The sequence below is a fragment of the Puma concolor genome, chromosome B3, assembly GCF_028749965.1.
Source record: "Puma concolor isolate L17-30 chromosome B3, mPumCon1.1.hap2, whole genome shotgun sequence".
Lineage (NCBI taxonomy): Eukaryota > Metazoa > Chordata > Mammalia > Carnivora > Felidae > Puma > Puma concolor.
Genome location: NC_141672.1, coordinates 29380835 through 29397290, shown reverse-complemented (window position 1 = coordinate 29397290; position 16456 = coordinate 29380835). Strand labels below are relative to the sequence as shown.

Here is a 16456-nt window from a genome sequence, read left to right as displayed (position 1 = left end):
CCTTGGAAAAGAGGAAAGTGGGGGAGGGAGGGAGGGAACCTTATTCCATACAAAGAAATGGAAGGGGTGAAAAAAAAAAACAGGCAGAGAGTCAAAGAAACTGTAAGGCTTAATCCAGAGAGAGAGAGGAAAATAAAGAAGAGAGAAAGAAAAAAAGAAAGAAAAAAACATTATATATATATATATATATATACGTATATATATACACGTATATATATACGTGTATATATATATATACGTATATATATATACGTATATATATATATAAAGATCGATCAGAAATCAAATCAGAAACTGTGAGCCTGATTTCAAAAGGGGAAGAAAAAAAAAGAAGAGGGTAGGAAGAAAAAGAAAGAAAAAGAGAAGGAAAGAAAAGAAAACAATAACAGACTGACATACAAAACCACAGTCCAGTTGTCTGTTGGGGCCTGGAACAGGTGGCTGTGCTGGTCTGCAGGAGAGGCCATCTGGTTTGGTCAGTGTCAGTTCCACTTTGGTAGATAAGCAGTTGCCAGGCACAGAGGGGTGGGGTTTGGTGTAAGCCAGTGGCCTCCACTGCAGGCTGCTCTCCTGTTCCCTGAAGCCCCACTGTATTGGTGATGGGGAGAAAAACGGCAACACCCCGGTCTGTCCTCCCCAGACCAGTGTCTCAAACCACACTGTTTAGGCAGCCCTCACAGAATAGCGCCGTGGGCGGCTTGTCCTGTTCCACAGTCTCCCATGCCTCCTAGGTGCTCGGCTGGCATTCAGAACCCACTGTCTTAAAGGGTCCCGCTTCGTGCAGACCTGGTTCTGGGGTAGTACCACTCCGCCCAGCCGACACAGGGCCTCTGGCTGGCAGGTGCCTGCAGGATCTTTTGTCCTTGGGGGGGCAATAAACCCTCTTCCCACAGTACTCGAGGGAAGGGACTGTTCTCTCCCAGTGCTCCCTGAGGTCGCTACTGTGCCCCAGGGCTGGGCTCCCCTTTCCCCCCAGACTTGTGCACACAGGGACATGTCCAGGCCAGTGCCGGGAAAGTCATGTACCCCTGAAAACTCTGATCTTCACTTCTAAGGCCGTTTGCAAAGTAGAAACGGCAAAGTAGAAACTCCTTTATTTCTTGTTCCCCATTCATGCTCTTGAGAGGTTTTTCTTTTGTCCAAACACAATACTATGCTTCCTTCGCCTCTCTTTCTCTTCCTTTTGTCTCTCCACAGAAGGGGTCTCCTCCCCTCCATGCCTATGCTGCCCACCATTTTATCTTTCTCAATTCACAAACACACACCTCTGTCCCACCAAGCTGTCTCTGTCCATCTGTAGAGATTTTTCTGTTATTCTGCACTCTGTATTCTGTTCTAAGTGTTCTGACCTCAGGACAGCTGTATTTGAGGCATGAGGGAAATCCCAGTCCCCCTACTTCTCTGCTTAATCTTAACTCCAACCTGAAATTTTTATTGTTTTGATTACAAACGCATTTAACATTTTTTAAAAATTTATTTTGTGAGACAGCGACAGTGTGAGTGGGGGAGGGGTGGAGAGAGGGAGAGAGAGAGAATCCCAAGCAAGCTCTGTGCTGTCGGCACAGAGCCAGCCCTGCATGGGGCTCGAAGTCATGAAACCATGAGATCATGATCTGAGCTGAAACCAAGAGTCCGATGTTTAACCGACTGAGCCACCCAGGTGCCTGTACACATGCATTTTAAATCATGAAATATATTAATTTAATATTGCTTTTTACCCACTAACATATAATGAAATGATTTTATTCAGTATTTAAATGGATTTGTAAGATAAATATCTTTGTTGTTACTAAAGCCACTTTGAGAGTCCTGTAGCAGTTTTTTAGAGCACATCTTCACTTCCATCTAAGTTGACTGAAATACAGAAATATTTACATTTTGTATATGATGCAGTATATCAGGGGTTAGTAAAGGGCCAAATAACCAACCGTTGTGTAAATAAAGTTTTGTTGGAACACAGGCATACATTCAAATTGTCTATGGCTGCTACAGTGGCAAAGTTAAGTAGTTGTGACAGAGACCATATGGTCCTCAAAGCTGAAGATATTTACTGTCTAGCTCTTTACAGAAAAAATTTATTGAGCCATTCTATATATGATACTGTCACTGGAAATGTTATCCCAAATGCAGAGGCCTTTCTCACATAACTGTGGGATCTTTAAAATGTTTACAGTGTTATCTGACATGCTCAGTATGAGGTGTTGAATTTCCTTGTCTTTCTCTTTTTTAGTGGGGGAACCGTTCATCAGAGGATCTCTAGCCAAAACTAAAATAAATAGATACATAAATAAATACATAAATAAATAAATATCCAAAACTATCATTGGCTGAGGTCCTTTTAAGCTTATCCGTCTTCTGCAAACAGTGCTTTAGTGTTTTTAAGGGAGTGGTTTTATGAGGACTCAAATACAAGGCAACCCACTATTTTCTGAGCAATTTTTAAATTTCATGATTATATCAGTGTTCTCATTGTATCTATAACATTGAATGCACAAAGCCCCAAATGTTACTGGTTTAAATTTCTATATTAGCATGGGATTTCTACAGACCTTTCATCAGACATTAATTGCCTGGAGCTCTGAAGTTGGTGGGAAATTTCCTGTTGCAGGAAATTTTAAAAATTTACCTATGTGCAGGTATTTTTCAATTAAATTAAAAAACTGTGGGACAACATTAAGAAAGAAAAAGTTAATATTAACTAGCAAAAGCCATCTTAGTTGAAGTGTATAGCAAAGGGAATGTAGGACAGGAAGAGAATAAGATTAATAGACGGAATGGAAACTGATCAGTTGTCAGGTTCCAGGGAGTGTGATGGGTACAACATTTATTATCCCTCTTCTTGGCTTTTGAGAGGGAAATTTGGAAATATAAATCTTATTCCCGAGGTATGTATAGTAGAAAAATAAACTCCATATACTTGAAGAAAATGAAAGAAAAGGAGTACCACCTGTGAATCTGGGATTTATATAAATTTTTAATTAACTGATTTTCTTAAAATTAAGGGAGGAACCTCCCTACGTGCTCCTTTTCCCTCCTCCTTTTATTCTATTGAACAAAAAACTTCAGTAGATGTTACCTCTAGCTTTTTAAAATGTGTTTAGAAATTTTAAAATCAGCTGAGTTCTTGCATTCTTAAATTCTTGCATTCTTTAGTTTTATAACTAAAAAGAGGTAGCACAGGAAATTGGAAGGTTATTCTAATTCTCTACAATGATAGAAACAGCCAAATTGACCTCAGAAGATAGAAATCTAAGAATGATCATTTACAAAAGAAAGCACAACCTTAAGTCCACAACTAAGCCAGAATGGCTGCTCCTCCTAAAATAAATATAAGCTTTGTAATACCTAGAACTTGAAGTCATCTTTAGCACCCCACTCCGGGTATTGATGTATCTGCTACCCTGCCAATTTGTGTAATACAAAATAGGTTTAACTCTCCTATTTTGATACAAAACCATGTGGACATTTGCCAGAGAGGCCTAGTCTTGTGAAACAAAGCATGATGGCTTTTGATAATTCTCTGGATTAAAGGGTTAGGAACAAATTGCTCACTCACTTCTGTTGTTAAATGGATATAGAGAGAGCTAAGGAAGCTGAAGATAGATATCTGCCTGCTGATCATTAGGAGTAAAATACAGGAGCTTTATGGTTTGAACCAAAGTACCTCAACAGGTTCCTTCTCTAGATTACAAATATGTGACTCTGTTACAGGAGAGAATGTCCACCTTGGTTCTGGAGATGGGCAGCCCAAAGATTCTGGGCCCCTTCCTCAAGTGGAAAAGAAACTCAAATGTACAGTTGAAGGCTGTGACCGGACATTTGTGTGGCCAGCTCACTTCAAGTACCATCTCAAAACTCATCGGTGAGCATATCTGAGGTTCCATGCTTAGAGGTCAAGAACGGTGATGCTTCTGGAGGAGCTTGTCCCTCAATTGACAAAGGAAAGCAGGGGCTCCAGTTTACTCGTGATTAAGATGTCTTTTGTTCTTTAATGGAAAGATTGCGTTGTCTCATTTACCTCATTCTTTACAGATATTTAGTAAGACATTTGGCACTTAAATGTGCCAAAACATAAAACATAATTTTTGGGGAAACTTAAAAAAAAAAAGTAAGTGTGGGCCCTACTCTCAAACCTATGAAAATCAGTATTCAACAAGTAAGGTGTGGGCGCCTGGCTGGCTTAGTAGGTAGAGCACGCAGCTCTTGATCTTGGGGTCGTAAGTTCAAGACCCACATCAGGCGTAAGATTACTTTAAAAAAAAAAAAGGGAAGGCAGTCCTGGGCATCTGTAGTTTTAGCAGACATCAGGTGATTCTGACATACCTAGGTTTGGGAGTTACTGTCTGCTTTGAGAGGCAACAGGAGCTGTGACTTGCCCTTTCTAGCAAAGAGCATTTTCAGGTATTGGTGCTTATGTGATTTGTTTTTGTTTTGTTTTGTTTTGTTTTGTTGTTGCAGAAATGACCGCTCTTTCATCTGCCCGGCGGAAGGTTGTGGGAAAAGCTTTTATGTGTTGCAGAGGCTGAAGGTGCATATGAGGACTCATAATGGGGAGAAGCCCTTTATGTGCCCCGAGTCTAGCTGTGGTAAGCAGTTCACTACAGCTGGAAATCTGAAGAACCACTTGCGCATCCATACAGGTGTGTGCAACCCCAACATTCCTGCAGGCAATCTACCACTTGGCTCAGGGTTTGCTTGCCTATCCTTAGAAAGGCTCTGAGGTGGAAATAGAAATGAAGGTCTAGGGTTGTTGCTAGAACTCGAAAAGTGGAATTTCTTTTTTTCACATGCTTCGTGGCACTTTTCAATTAATTCAGTCACATTTATTGACTTTTCACCTGTGTGTGAGGAATGGACAGTGTTAATTTCTGCCTCTAGGAGCTTAAAGTGTAGGAAGGCATATAAGACCTTCTCTGATAACAATGATATGATGAGATATGGACAAAATTAGTATTGCTAAATTTCTTCAAATGTTACTTGGTTGTAATTTTGGTCAGTAATATTTATTGAATTATACAAACCATACAGAGCCTCTTCTAGCCACCAAATGGGGTAAGGTGGGGGGAAATACAAAAGCTAATTTTAACCCCTGACTTTGAGGAGTTTGCTTTCTTGTTAAAGCCTCACAACATGAGAAGCAAAATGGAAAAGTGACTTGATTTGGGTCCAGTGGCATGTTAATACCAAAGGACCACGATAAAAATACCTTGACTCTCATTCTGAGAGTTTAAGGGCGACTTTCCAAGCCTAAAATGTGCTAAGTCTCTTGTCAGAGTTTAATCACTGAACCAAGACTGGTCTCTGAGGATGTGTAACTGTTCTTCCCCCTCTCTTGCCACTTTCTTTGTCTCTTCTTTATTCTTGCATTGCTAAAACAATAGCAAATACAATTAAAGGGCATTAAAAAGTGAAACTTGTTCCAGGTATGCCCCTGTGATTCCTGCTAGAGTGCCATTACCACTGGATATGTTTTAGGGCAGAATAGCTGTGTTCTCAGCTCTTTCTTGAGAGAGTAAACTGTACTTGCTCCAAGAAGCAGTTTGAATGAAAGAACAAGAAAAACATCTAGCTGAATAGATTAGGGAAGAAGTAGATAGAGTTCACCGTACTTGATTTTTGAATTCATTAACCCATTCATCTTCGTGCTGCAACTTATGTTTGTAGATTTGATAAAACTGAACATCTTAAAATGCTTCCTTTTACTTTGGGGCATGACCTTATTTTCTCTCTTCATTCTAGCTCTTTCTAGCTCTCCCTTGTTAATCTCCTCTAATTGTTCATCATTTTCAGAATTTCATGTTTCTCCCATTTCACTCAGTGTGCTCTCTCATTGCAGTCTCAGGGCTCAATGTGATCATTTCTCCCTGGATGCCTCACAGATCTGAGTCGCCATAATTAATATAATAATAAAAGTTAGCATTTATTGACACAATTTAATATGGGTCTGGCACATACACATTATCCCATTTAATTCTCAAGGATACTTTATGCATGAGATACTGTATTTGTTGATGAAGAAACCAGAGATTAGAGTTAAATAACTTGCCCAACATTACACAGCTAGGAAAAGGCAGGGTTGAGATTTGAATTCTGATCTGACTCCAAAGCTCTTACAAGGATTTTGATTTCAAATGCTGATAATTCACATTATCTCAAATGTCAAAACTGAGCCACAGTTTTGGTCTTTATTAGTAGTAACGATAGTAATTAAAGCTACCAATTTCAGTGGCTTACCATGAGGGCTGACTATGTGCCAGACACTATGCTGAAGATACTTGTAGTGTCTCAGTTCTCAAAATAATCTTTCGAGATTGTATTGTGTTAATTTTATAGAGAAAAAGCTGCTTCTCAGAGAGGTCAGCTATCTTCCCTGTACTAATAAGTGGTGGTGTCAAGATTTGAACTCAACATTAATGGACTCATGCTCTTAATCATTACGCAGCATTGCCTCTTGACCATCCTCTTCTCCTGTGTCTTTTCCTTTCAGCAAAAATCACCATCCTCTCAGTTTCCAAATGCGAAGGCCATCTCACCTAAGCCAGCTTGATGCAGTGATTCATGCCACTAGATTCTGATGAGTCTTGTTCTAAGGCTGTAATAACAAGTATATTATTCATTTATTTGGCCACTTTTGAGTGCCTAGCATTTTGGGGTAGGTGTGAGTATATAAACATGTTTTCAGAAAAGTTACAGACCACTCACTGGAAAGTCACAAACATTAAACTGTGGTACAGTCTGAAAGAACAGTATAATCTAGAGCAGTGTTGTCCCCCCTTCCATGCCCAGCTCCCCTGTTGTCACCGTGTCAGCTTTAGTTGCCGGGTAGGGAAACTCGCTCTTCCTGGGTTTCTCCTTTACTCTCACACTGCTGCCACACTGACAACACTTCTGACACCAAATGTGTGAGGATTGTTCCCATACCAAACAATTCTCTGCAATACCAGCTGGGTGTCCTACAATTTAACTTAATTCTAACACTGTCTATCTGTAGATAGCATCAGATCCCACAGATCAAGGGCTCAGTCCCACAAGATTGTTCCCATGCTGCTTCAGATGGCAGTTGCAAGTAGTAGGTTCCCACGTTGCTCACAACTTCTGTCTGACCAGGCTACAAATCAGAAGTTCCCATGATCCTCCTTTGGATTCAGTTATTTGTGAGAACATCTCATAGAACTCAGGGAAACACTTACTTACATCTACTAGTTTATTGTATAATAAAGGATATGCTAAAGGATACAGATGAATAGCCAGACAAAGAGATATATAGGGCGAGATCTGGAAAGGTCTGAAGTACAGGGATTTCTGCCCGCATGGAGTTGGAGTGTGCTACCCTTCTGGCGTGTAGTTGTGTTCACCAACCAGAAAGCTTCCAGACCCTGTACTTCGGGAATTTTATAGAGGCTTCTCCATGTGGGCATCATCGGTTATTAATTTCCATGTCCAGCCCCTCTTCCCTCTCTGGAGAGTAGGGGATGGGGCTGAAAATCCCAAGCTTCTAATCATGGCTTGGTCTTTCTGGAGAGCAGCCCTTATCTAGGAGCCCACCCAAGAGTTACCTCACTAGAATAAGAGACACTACTATCACCTAGGAAATTCCAAGGGATTTAGGAGCTCTGTGTCAGGAACCAGAGGCAGAGACCAATAGGTATACTTCTTATTTTACACTTGCTATTTTCTGAACTTGTCCTGGGCACTCTTAGTTTCAAGGCTGTGCTCACACTGTTCTTTGTGCCTGAAATTCCCTTCCTTCCTTGTCATCTTTTAAGATCAGCTTAAATTCAGCTTTAAAAAAAAAAAAAAAAATTACCACAATTAGAATTCCTCTCTTTTCTAAATACTTACAGTACTTTTTTTGTACAGAAACTTACATTAAAGTTATGTATGAATACATTTCTTTCTCTCATACTAGTCTGTGACCTTCAGATAAGAACTGCATCTCTGATTTTTTTTTCCACTTCTTATTTTGTTTTTTTTTGTTTTTTTTTTTTAATTTTTTTTTTCAACATTTATTTATTTTTGGGACAGAGAGAGATAGAGCATGAACGGGGGAGGGGCAGAGAGAGAGGGAGACACAGAATCGGAAACAGGCTCCAGGCTCTCAGCCATCAGCCCAGAGCCTGACGTGGGGCTCCAACTCACAGACCGCGAGATCGTGACCTGGCTGAAGTCGGACGCTTAACCGACTGCGCCACCCAGGTGCCCCCTCCACTTCTTATTTTGAAATAATTATAGACTCATGAGTAGTTGTGAAAATAGTACAAAGAGGGGTGCCTGGGTGGCTCAGTCAGTTAAGCGTCTGACTTCGACTCAGGTCACATGATCTCACGGTTCATGGGTTCAAGCCTCACTTTGGGTTCTGTGCTCACCTCTCAGAGCCTGGAGCCTGCTTCAGATTCTGTGTGTGTGTGTGTGTGTGTGTGTGTGTGTGTGTGTGTGTCTCTCTCTCTCTCTGCTCCTACCCCACTCATGCTCTGTCTGTCTCTCTCTCTCTCCCAAAAATAAACATTAAAAAAATTAAACAAAAAAAATAGTGCAAAGGATTTTGTTGTGTGCTTCACCCAGTTTCCCCAAAATGTGACATCTTATGTAGCCACAGTACAATATCAAAACCAGAAAGTTAATAGTACTTTCAGTCTACAGACCTTAATTAGTCTTTACCATGCATCTTTGATTTTTAAAATAACAAAGTAATACTGTAAACAATGAAACTTCCAGAAAAGCACAAAGAAGAAAGCAAACCATCCATAATACCACTGTCAGGATATAACTACCTTTAGCATATTGTTACAGGTTTTTCTTTATACTTCTGACTGAACACCTGTTTTTGTTTGCTTTATAGAAAAGGACTATGTAATACCTATTTTGTAACTTGTAGAAATCTCTACTTTTTAGTGGATTTAGAAACTGAATCATAAAGAGAATTGATTGAAAGTAAAAATCCTGATAGCATATATGGTGTTGATCTTGATACCCTCAAAAGGGATGGGATTACTGAAGAAGGTAGGTCATTGTAGCTTGGGGTCAGCCCTTGAGCCAGGTGGGAGAAAGAAGTATGATGCTCAGAGGTAGCCACTCTAAAGAAGAGGGCAGGACTATATGGTGGCTGTCCACTAGGAGATCATTGAGAGATGACACTTGCTGAATGGCCCAATTGAAATTATATAGCATGAATTCAAGAAATCAGAGCAAGTCATTGGAAACAGAGTAAGATTAATGGGAAAAGAGAGTAATAGATAGTCAATTCATCAGAAGACTGAGTCTTTAACTTATTTTCTGTCTCTAGGAGAGAAGCCTTTCCTTTGTGAAGCCCAAGGATGTGGCCGTTCCTTTGCTGAGTATTCTAGCCTCCGAAAACATTTGGTGGTTCACTCAGGTACTAGAACTCTGGCCATTCATAGATTTCAGGGAAGGTGGAGAACCAAAAGTGTAAATGTGTGGGAGGGGGATGGTATAAAGAAATCTAGAGGGGGCGCCTGGGTTGCTCAGTCAATTAAGCTCTGACTCTTGATTTCAGCTCAGGTCATGATCTCATGGTTTCTGAGATCGAGCCTTGCTTCAGGCTTCATGTGCTGAGCATGTGGAGCCTGCTTGGGATTCTCTCCCTCTCTCTGCGTGTCCCTCCCCTGCTCCCACACATGCGCATGTGCATGGCCACACTCAACAATAAATAAATAAACTTAAAAAAAATAAAAAGAAATCTAGAAAGTAACAGACTGTTCAACATAAAGTTGGCTTCTCCTCATGACAAAATTAAAAATCAAGGCTCTTAATGATTGAATTCAAAGGGTTGTATAATCAAAGGGGAAAAAAACTGATTTTTCTTATTTTCAGCTTAGCCATTGACTGAATTGCTTTCTAATTCAGAGCTTTTCTGAGGAGATTTATTTGCAAATTTATTTGCCACTGTGCTAGGTGCTTTATAAATTATATCAGGTATGGACCATGGAGGTCATTCAAAGCAGAGACTTGCCAAGGCAGAAGTGAACTCAAAGTGGAGAGATTCTAGAACAGAATCAAGTAATTATTCAAATCGTTAGCCACAGGAAGTATAGGGAAGCCAGAACAGGAGGAGTGGAGAGAAGGAACTGGAAGCTGTTTACGATGAGGGCAGTGAAGCAGTTCAGTGGGAATGAGGGAGTTGGAAAGATGTAATCAATCAGGGACATGAATTTCAGAGCTGAGCTTGTAGGAACGGAGCAGTTTTTTATATGATGACAAGTTCTAAGCAGAGGTGGCAAATGATAACCTGTGGCTTAGATGTAGACTTCTACGTAGGTTTTGCTTGGCTTATAGAGTGTTTTTATTTTATTTTACTTAATTTTATTACATAAAATTATTTCAGACATACATAAGAGTAAATAAAGATATCTTCTTATATAACAACAATACTATTATCATACCTTTCTGGACTAACAATTTCTTGGTTTTATCTCATACCCAATCCGTGTTTAGTTTTTCTTCACTTTTCTCAAAAGTGTCTTTTAAAGTGGGTTTGTTTAAATCAGGATCCAACAAGGTTTAATTATTGTACTGAGTAAGTCTTCTCTAAATCCATCTGTACTCACTTTTTTTCTTTCATGTCATAGACTTACTGCATAATGGAGTTAGTTGGGTTTTATAGAATGTCCCATATTCTGGATTTGTTGGTTTGTTTCCTTTTATGTCATTTAACTTGTTCCCCTAGATTTCCTATAAAAGGAAGTAAGCCCTAAAAACCTCAAAGGTTCAAAGATTTAGCATGGATATGTTATAGATGTTCATATGTGTTTCATTATTTATGACATCAGGAGGCACCAAGTGCTTGGTTACAGAATTCATCAGTAGGTTCAGGTGGTAACACCATGATATTCACACTGTAAATTTCCCCAGCAACCTTTTGCTTCATGGTTTCATCGCTGAATGATGCCTGAATTGGTTATTTCATTAGGATATTAAAGTGGTAGGTTTCTAATTCTGTTATTTTGTTTACTTCGGCTGGAATTCTGTGTATAATAGGTCTCTTCTCTATGTAGTAGGGCTATTTGGTAATCTGTACAGGAATGGAGAATAAATATGTCATCTTTTTCTTTTAATTTCTTTTGATTATGAGTTTTCAAAATAAGAAATTGGTGCTCTTGTTTCTTCTAGTAGTGTCAGATAATTGCCTTTCTTTCTCATTAGTATTAGTTTGAATTCATGGGTTTCTGTATAGTCACTGTATGTCAATCCATTTTAGTTCTTTTTTAACAGCTTTTTTTAAGACTTTATTTTTTTAAATTTTTTCTTTTTTTTTTGTTTGTTTTTTGTTATGGTAGGAAAGGCCTTTATTGTTGGCAACGGGAAATTAAAAGAGGAGGGGGACATGACAGCTCTGGCTCCAGGGGTGGCTCCCCAGACCTACTCTTTCGCTGTCCTGGGAGAGCTTAAGACTTTATTTTTAAGTAATCTCTACACCCATCATGGGGCTTGAACTCACAATCCTGAGATCAAGAGTCTCACGCTCCACTGAGCTAGCCAGGTGCCCCATCAACAGCTTTTTTGATGTGTAATGCATGTACCTTGAAATTCATCCATTATAAGCATACAAATCAGTGATTTCTAGAAAATATATAGAATTATACAGTCATCACTACAATCCAGTTTTAGAACACTTCTGTCACACCAGAAGGTTTCTTTTTGCCCCCCTCGTTGTCAGTTTCTGCTTCCGCCCCCAGATCCAGGCAACCACTGGTTAGCTTTATGTCTCTATAGATTTGCCATTTCTGGAAGTTTTCTGGCCATTTCACTTACTTTTGTCACAGGCTAGTCCCTTGTAGGCATGTGTTTCTGACCCTAGCTCTAAGTGTGATTGAGTAGGTGGAAAGCCGACTGAGAGTTTTGGACTCGAGGACACAGAGGGTAGTTCAGATCGCCATGTGGAAGAGCCATCGGTGTAAACACTGAAGACTGTGAGAGTGGTGGCGGGAAGTGGAATAAGGGGGTATTATGAATGCAGGGTTGGGATCCTTGAGGATGGTACGTGTTCTGGAGGTCCATGGAAGACTGTATCTGGAAAGGGAAGGAAGTATTCTACATGGCCGCCATGACCTGATACCAGAGGTTGTGAAGGCAGCAGTACAGCGGGTGTGGGAAGGATAGGGGCTGGGAGCAGTGAGCGTGCCAAGCTCTCCTGGTGAACTCTTCCTGCCTTCTCTGGTGTACTGAAAGTTTGGAGGCTGGGTGGAGAATGGGAGAAGGAAAAGCCTCTTATGTTTAGCTTAACATTCTCTGGGCTTCTCTGTCCTGGTCTTGAATCCGTTCTCTTGCTGTCAGGAATGTACCCTGTCTTTTTGGCTACCCTGTCTTAACCTGGTCTCTGTTTCAGGAGAGAAGCCCCATCAGTGTCAAGTATGTGGGAAGACCTTCTCTCAGAGTGGGAGTAGGAATGTGCACATGAGAAAGCATCATTTGCAGCTAGGAGCAGCTGGGAGTCAAGAGCAGGAGCAAACTGGTGAGAAGAGAGGGTGTAGTGGAGGGCTACATCTTCTGGTTTCAAAAAGCCAAATGACTGGCATGTCTGGTTGTTTGGAAATTTTCAGATTCTGTGTTGGGGAGAAAGACCTGGTCTCACTGGATTGACTACTGGTTTCCAATGTAGCTGTACAATAAAATCTATAAGCTTTTAAAATGTATATATTTGTATTGCTTGTCCACTCTTCATTCCCAAATAAAACAATACAACCTGATAAATGAGATTATTTGGGAATAAGATCCCAGAATCTGTAGTTTTTAAGTTTCCCTAGTGAGTTTGGTGGTAACTCGTGCTGATCCATGAACCAGCATTTGAGCATTACTGTGATAAAGATTTCTATAAGACAAGGTTTTAAACATTTTTTATGTATCAGTCATGACTCCCTTTTTACCCTAACTTAAATTTGATAACTCATTTTTATTATTTTTTTCCACGTGTTATTTTAATCAATTATTTTATTCCAAATACTCCTTTCCAAGGACACATCCATCCCATTTCATACCTTAATTCTCCACCTGCTGATCACAGGCGAGGATATTTATCTATGAGGCTCCACCCTTCCCTTCTAGGTTTACTCTTGCTCCCAAAACTAGGTAGCATCCAAGATACAGGTTGGCTTCCACTTCCGAAAGAAAAAGTCAGCTTCCCATGAAGGGAAATGGGGACCAGGCACAGCCTTGACCGCTGCATGTCTCTTACATCCTATTCTCTGTGCAGCTGAGCCATTAATGGGCAGTAGTTTGCTTGAAGAGGCTTCAGTAACCAGTAAAAACCTGGTGCCTATGAATTCCCAGCCCAGCCTTGGTGGAGAGTCCTTGAACCTACCAAATACCAATTCTATCCTAGGAGTTGATGATGGTAAGACTTTCAACTCTCCTTTATTTGGGGAAAATGGGCTGCAACTAGGGACTAAGGAATGGGGTTGTCTCCAAAATGGAGGTTTTAATTAATTTCATTTCTTGTGAGTAGCTGTGGTATGACTGAGTAGCATTTGTATTCTTTGTCTCTGGGATGGATAAGTGAATCTGTTAAAAAAAATTTTTTTCTTTTTCATTGAAGAGATGATGTAACAAAAGAGTAACAAAAAATTTTAAGAAGAAAATTATCCATAATCCTAGCATCCTAGCCCAACTATTTCTATCTTTCCTATTGCAGTTTTGGAAGAACTTAACTTTTAAAACATTTAAACAGAACATAACCAGGTTTTACAGAGGAGATATAAAGCAATTTCTCCATACCTTCAAAAGCCATATCTTCTGGAGAAAAGAAAGGGCTCTCTAGGAAACAGTTGCTCCTCTCTGGTATAGAAATTTCACCCAAGTTACACAGGCCAGGCCCTCTTCTCTGAAAAACTTAACAGGTGAGGTCAGCATGCATTTATTCAGTGCCTACTGTGTGCCTGGCACCATGGGAAAGATAAAAGTAGAAAGCAGGGACCTTAAAATGTAGTTGAGAAGTCAAAATTTACATACGGGAGACAACAGTGAACAGAAAATAGTATATAAGCAAATGTTACATTGCACGGTGCAGTCTGGAAGAGCAGTAGGTATTGAAAGCCCCCCTGGAAGAAACTTTTAATTTTTTAGGGGGCTAAGTAGTTTATGTATGAACTGTTTCCAGAAGATTTTTCTGGTGATCTCACTTGATAAAGTTTGAGATCCTGTGTTTTAGTTACTCCTCATATCCCATTCAGTTTTGTATATAGGTGACCATGTTTGTGTAACTTCTGTGTGGAGTCTACATGGGCCAGAGTGTGCTTCCACAACAAGCCTCCTCGGTTTTGTAAATGATACTAGTGGATAACCAAAGTGTAAGACACAGAAATTGCATAGAACTACTTTGCCATTCTTAAGGAAGAAAGTCTCAAGGGAGGAAGGGACACTGAGTACAGGAACTTTGAAGCCAGACCTAACTTCTTGACTTGCTCATATTATGCTGTTTCTATCATTGGTGGCTGCTTTAACGGTTGGCTCTGGTCTCCTGATTTGCCTGCATAAGCAGATTTTGCCCTGTTTCAATGCACGGTTAATCCAGTTAACAGTGCTAAAGCTATATTACTTTAAATTGGTATATTACAAAATGGTCAACTCTTACATCAGGATTTCTTGCCTTTCCTTCCCATCCCCCTTTTGTCGTACTTTCTAAATTCACTGGTAATGATTATCAGACAGGAATTAATTTGGAAAAAATATAGGAATATGGGGTTTTCAGGGAACAGTTTTTAGTGTTCTTAATGAGGCTTGATAATGCAGGTAGGTATAACTGTGGATTCACTTTTCATTGAGACATTTTCTGCTGTTTCAGAGGTGCTTGCTGAAGGATCCCCACGTCCCCTGTCTTCAGTGCCTGATGTGACACATCACTTGGTGACCATGCAGTCAGGGAGGCAGTCATATGAGGTTTCTGTCTTAACTGCCGTAAATCCACAGGAGGTAAATTTATCTCTTGCCCTTACTTTGTTTCTGTAGAGACTAATGTGGACAGTGGTTAGAGATCTAGTTGAGAAAATCTGAAACTGACTCCAGTTTCCCTTTCCTGGAAACTTTGACTAGAAGATCTTCCTTTAAGCTAAGCATGAGACCAGATTTGAAAGAAACTTGATTGTTAGGGTCTCCTGGATTGGGAGATTGGTCACTCACGGCTGGGTCTCTCAGCTTTAATTTCCTTTGTATACATACCTTACTGAATGATATCTGCTCCTACTGTTCTCTGCCTATGACATAAGGGTATTGCTTTTATTTTATAAGGAAAATAATATCCTGGGACAAAGTGGTCCTTGAGCAAAAAGAGTAGTGACAAAATCATTGAAAGTAATCATTGTTCATTTTGTACCAGGCTGAACCAACTGGACATACAGGACATGTTCACTTGCTTGTGGAATGAGAACCATTATCTAAAGCAGGGAAAGTTTTAAGTTTATTCTAAGCACTCCCATCTTTATGGTCTTGGCTCCAACCCAGAAAACAGAATGAAAACTTGTCAGGCTTCTAGAATCTTAGGATATTTTATTGGTCTTTTGTCTTGGGAGTAAATGACTTCATCATGAGCTCATTTCATATGTATAAACTTTTGCCAAAACCTGGGTATCCCGGATATCTTCATATTACAGTATCTCTTACAGTGCTGTCCCATCTTTTTCCCCTGTCCTTTCGATACCACAACTGTTGCAGTATTCAAATGACTGCATCCTATATTGAATATTCTTGATTATTCTGTAAGCTTCCTGGGGATCCTCAGGATCACAGGGCTTTGGCTATGCATGTTCATGTTTTTGCCAGGATCTTTCCTTGTATGTCATCATTATGACCCATTGTCTGAGTCTTGCTTGTATTATATTGAAAGTTTTTTTGCTATTGGTATCATTGGTTTTTCCTAATCCACTTTCTCCTGGCTACTGCTTTGGAACATATCTCACCTATGAAGACTTCCCTTGTTATTTCCCTTGTTCATTTATGTGTTTTAAAATTTTTGTTATAGAAGTTTTCATAAAGTACAGTGAGAGAGAGTATAGTACTCATGTACCTATCACCCAACTTCAACAGTTAGCTTTCTACTGTTCTTATTTTCTCTCTTCCTACCTACAATTTGTTGCTGCTGTTCTGTTTGTGCTGGAGTATTTAAGATTTTTTTTAACATTTATTTATTTATTTTTGAGAGACAGAGCACGAGTTGGGGAGGGGAAGAGAGAGAGGGAAACAGAGAATCCGAAGCAGGCTCCAGGCTCTCTGCTGTCAGCGCAGAGCCCAATGGAGGGCTCGAACCCATGAACCCTAAGATCATGGCCTGAGCTGAAATTGGACTCTTAACTGAGCCACACAGGTACCCCTGTGCTGGATGGAGTATTTAAAAGCAAATCACAGACATACCATTTCATTTGTAGGTATTTCAGGATATACCTCTAACAGGTAAGTTTTTTGGGGGCGCCTGGGTGGCTCAGTTGGTTGGCATCCGACTTCGGTTCAGGTC

General features: G+C 40.1%; 1 protein-coding gene across 6 annotated transcripts in view; it reads left to right on the top strand.

The window, feature by feature from the left end:
- ZNF410 (zinc finger protein 410) overlaps positions 1 to 16456 on the top strand; it is a 49586-nt gene that overhangs the window by 28342 nt on the left and 4788 nt on the right. For 2 of the 6 annotated variants that reach the window (XM_025919450.2, XM_025919448.2), the window contains 6 exons: positions 3712 to 3862; positions 4459 to 4640; positions 9284 to 9373; positions 12344 to 12469; positions 13208 to 13348; positions 14795 to 14922. In XM_025919450.2, the coding sequence (XP_025775235.1) occupies positions 3712 to 3862; positions 4459 to 4640; positions 9284 to 9373; positions 12344 to 12469; positions 13208 to 13348; positions 14795 to 14922 (818 nt within the window). Of the gene's footprint in view, positions 1 to 3711; positions 3863 to 4458; positions 4641 to 9283; positions 9374 to 12343; positions 12470 to 13207; positions 13349 to 13645; positions 14768 to 14794; positions 14923 to 16456 lie in introns of those variants that run through there. The other 4 variants (XR_015252197.1, XM_086709292.1, XM_025919449.2 and 1 more) reach the window with 4 other exon arrangements.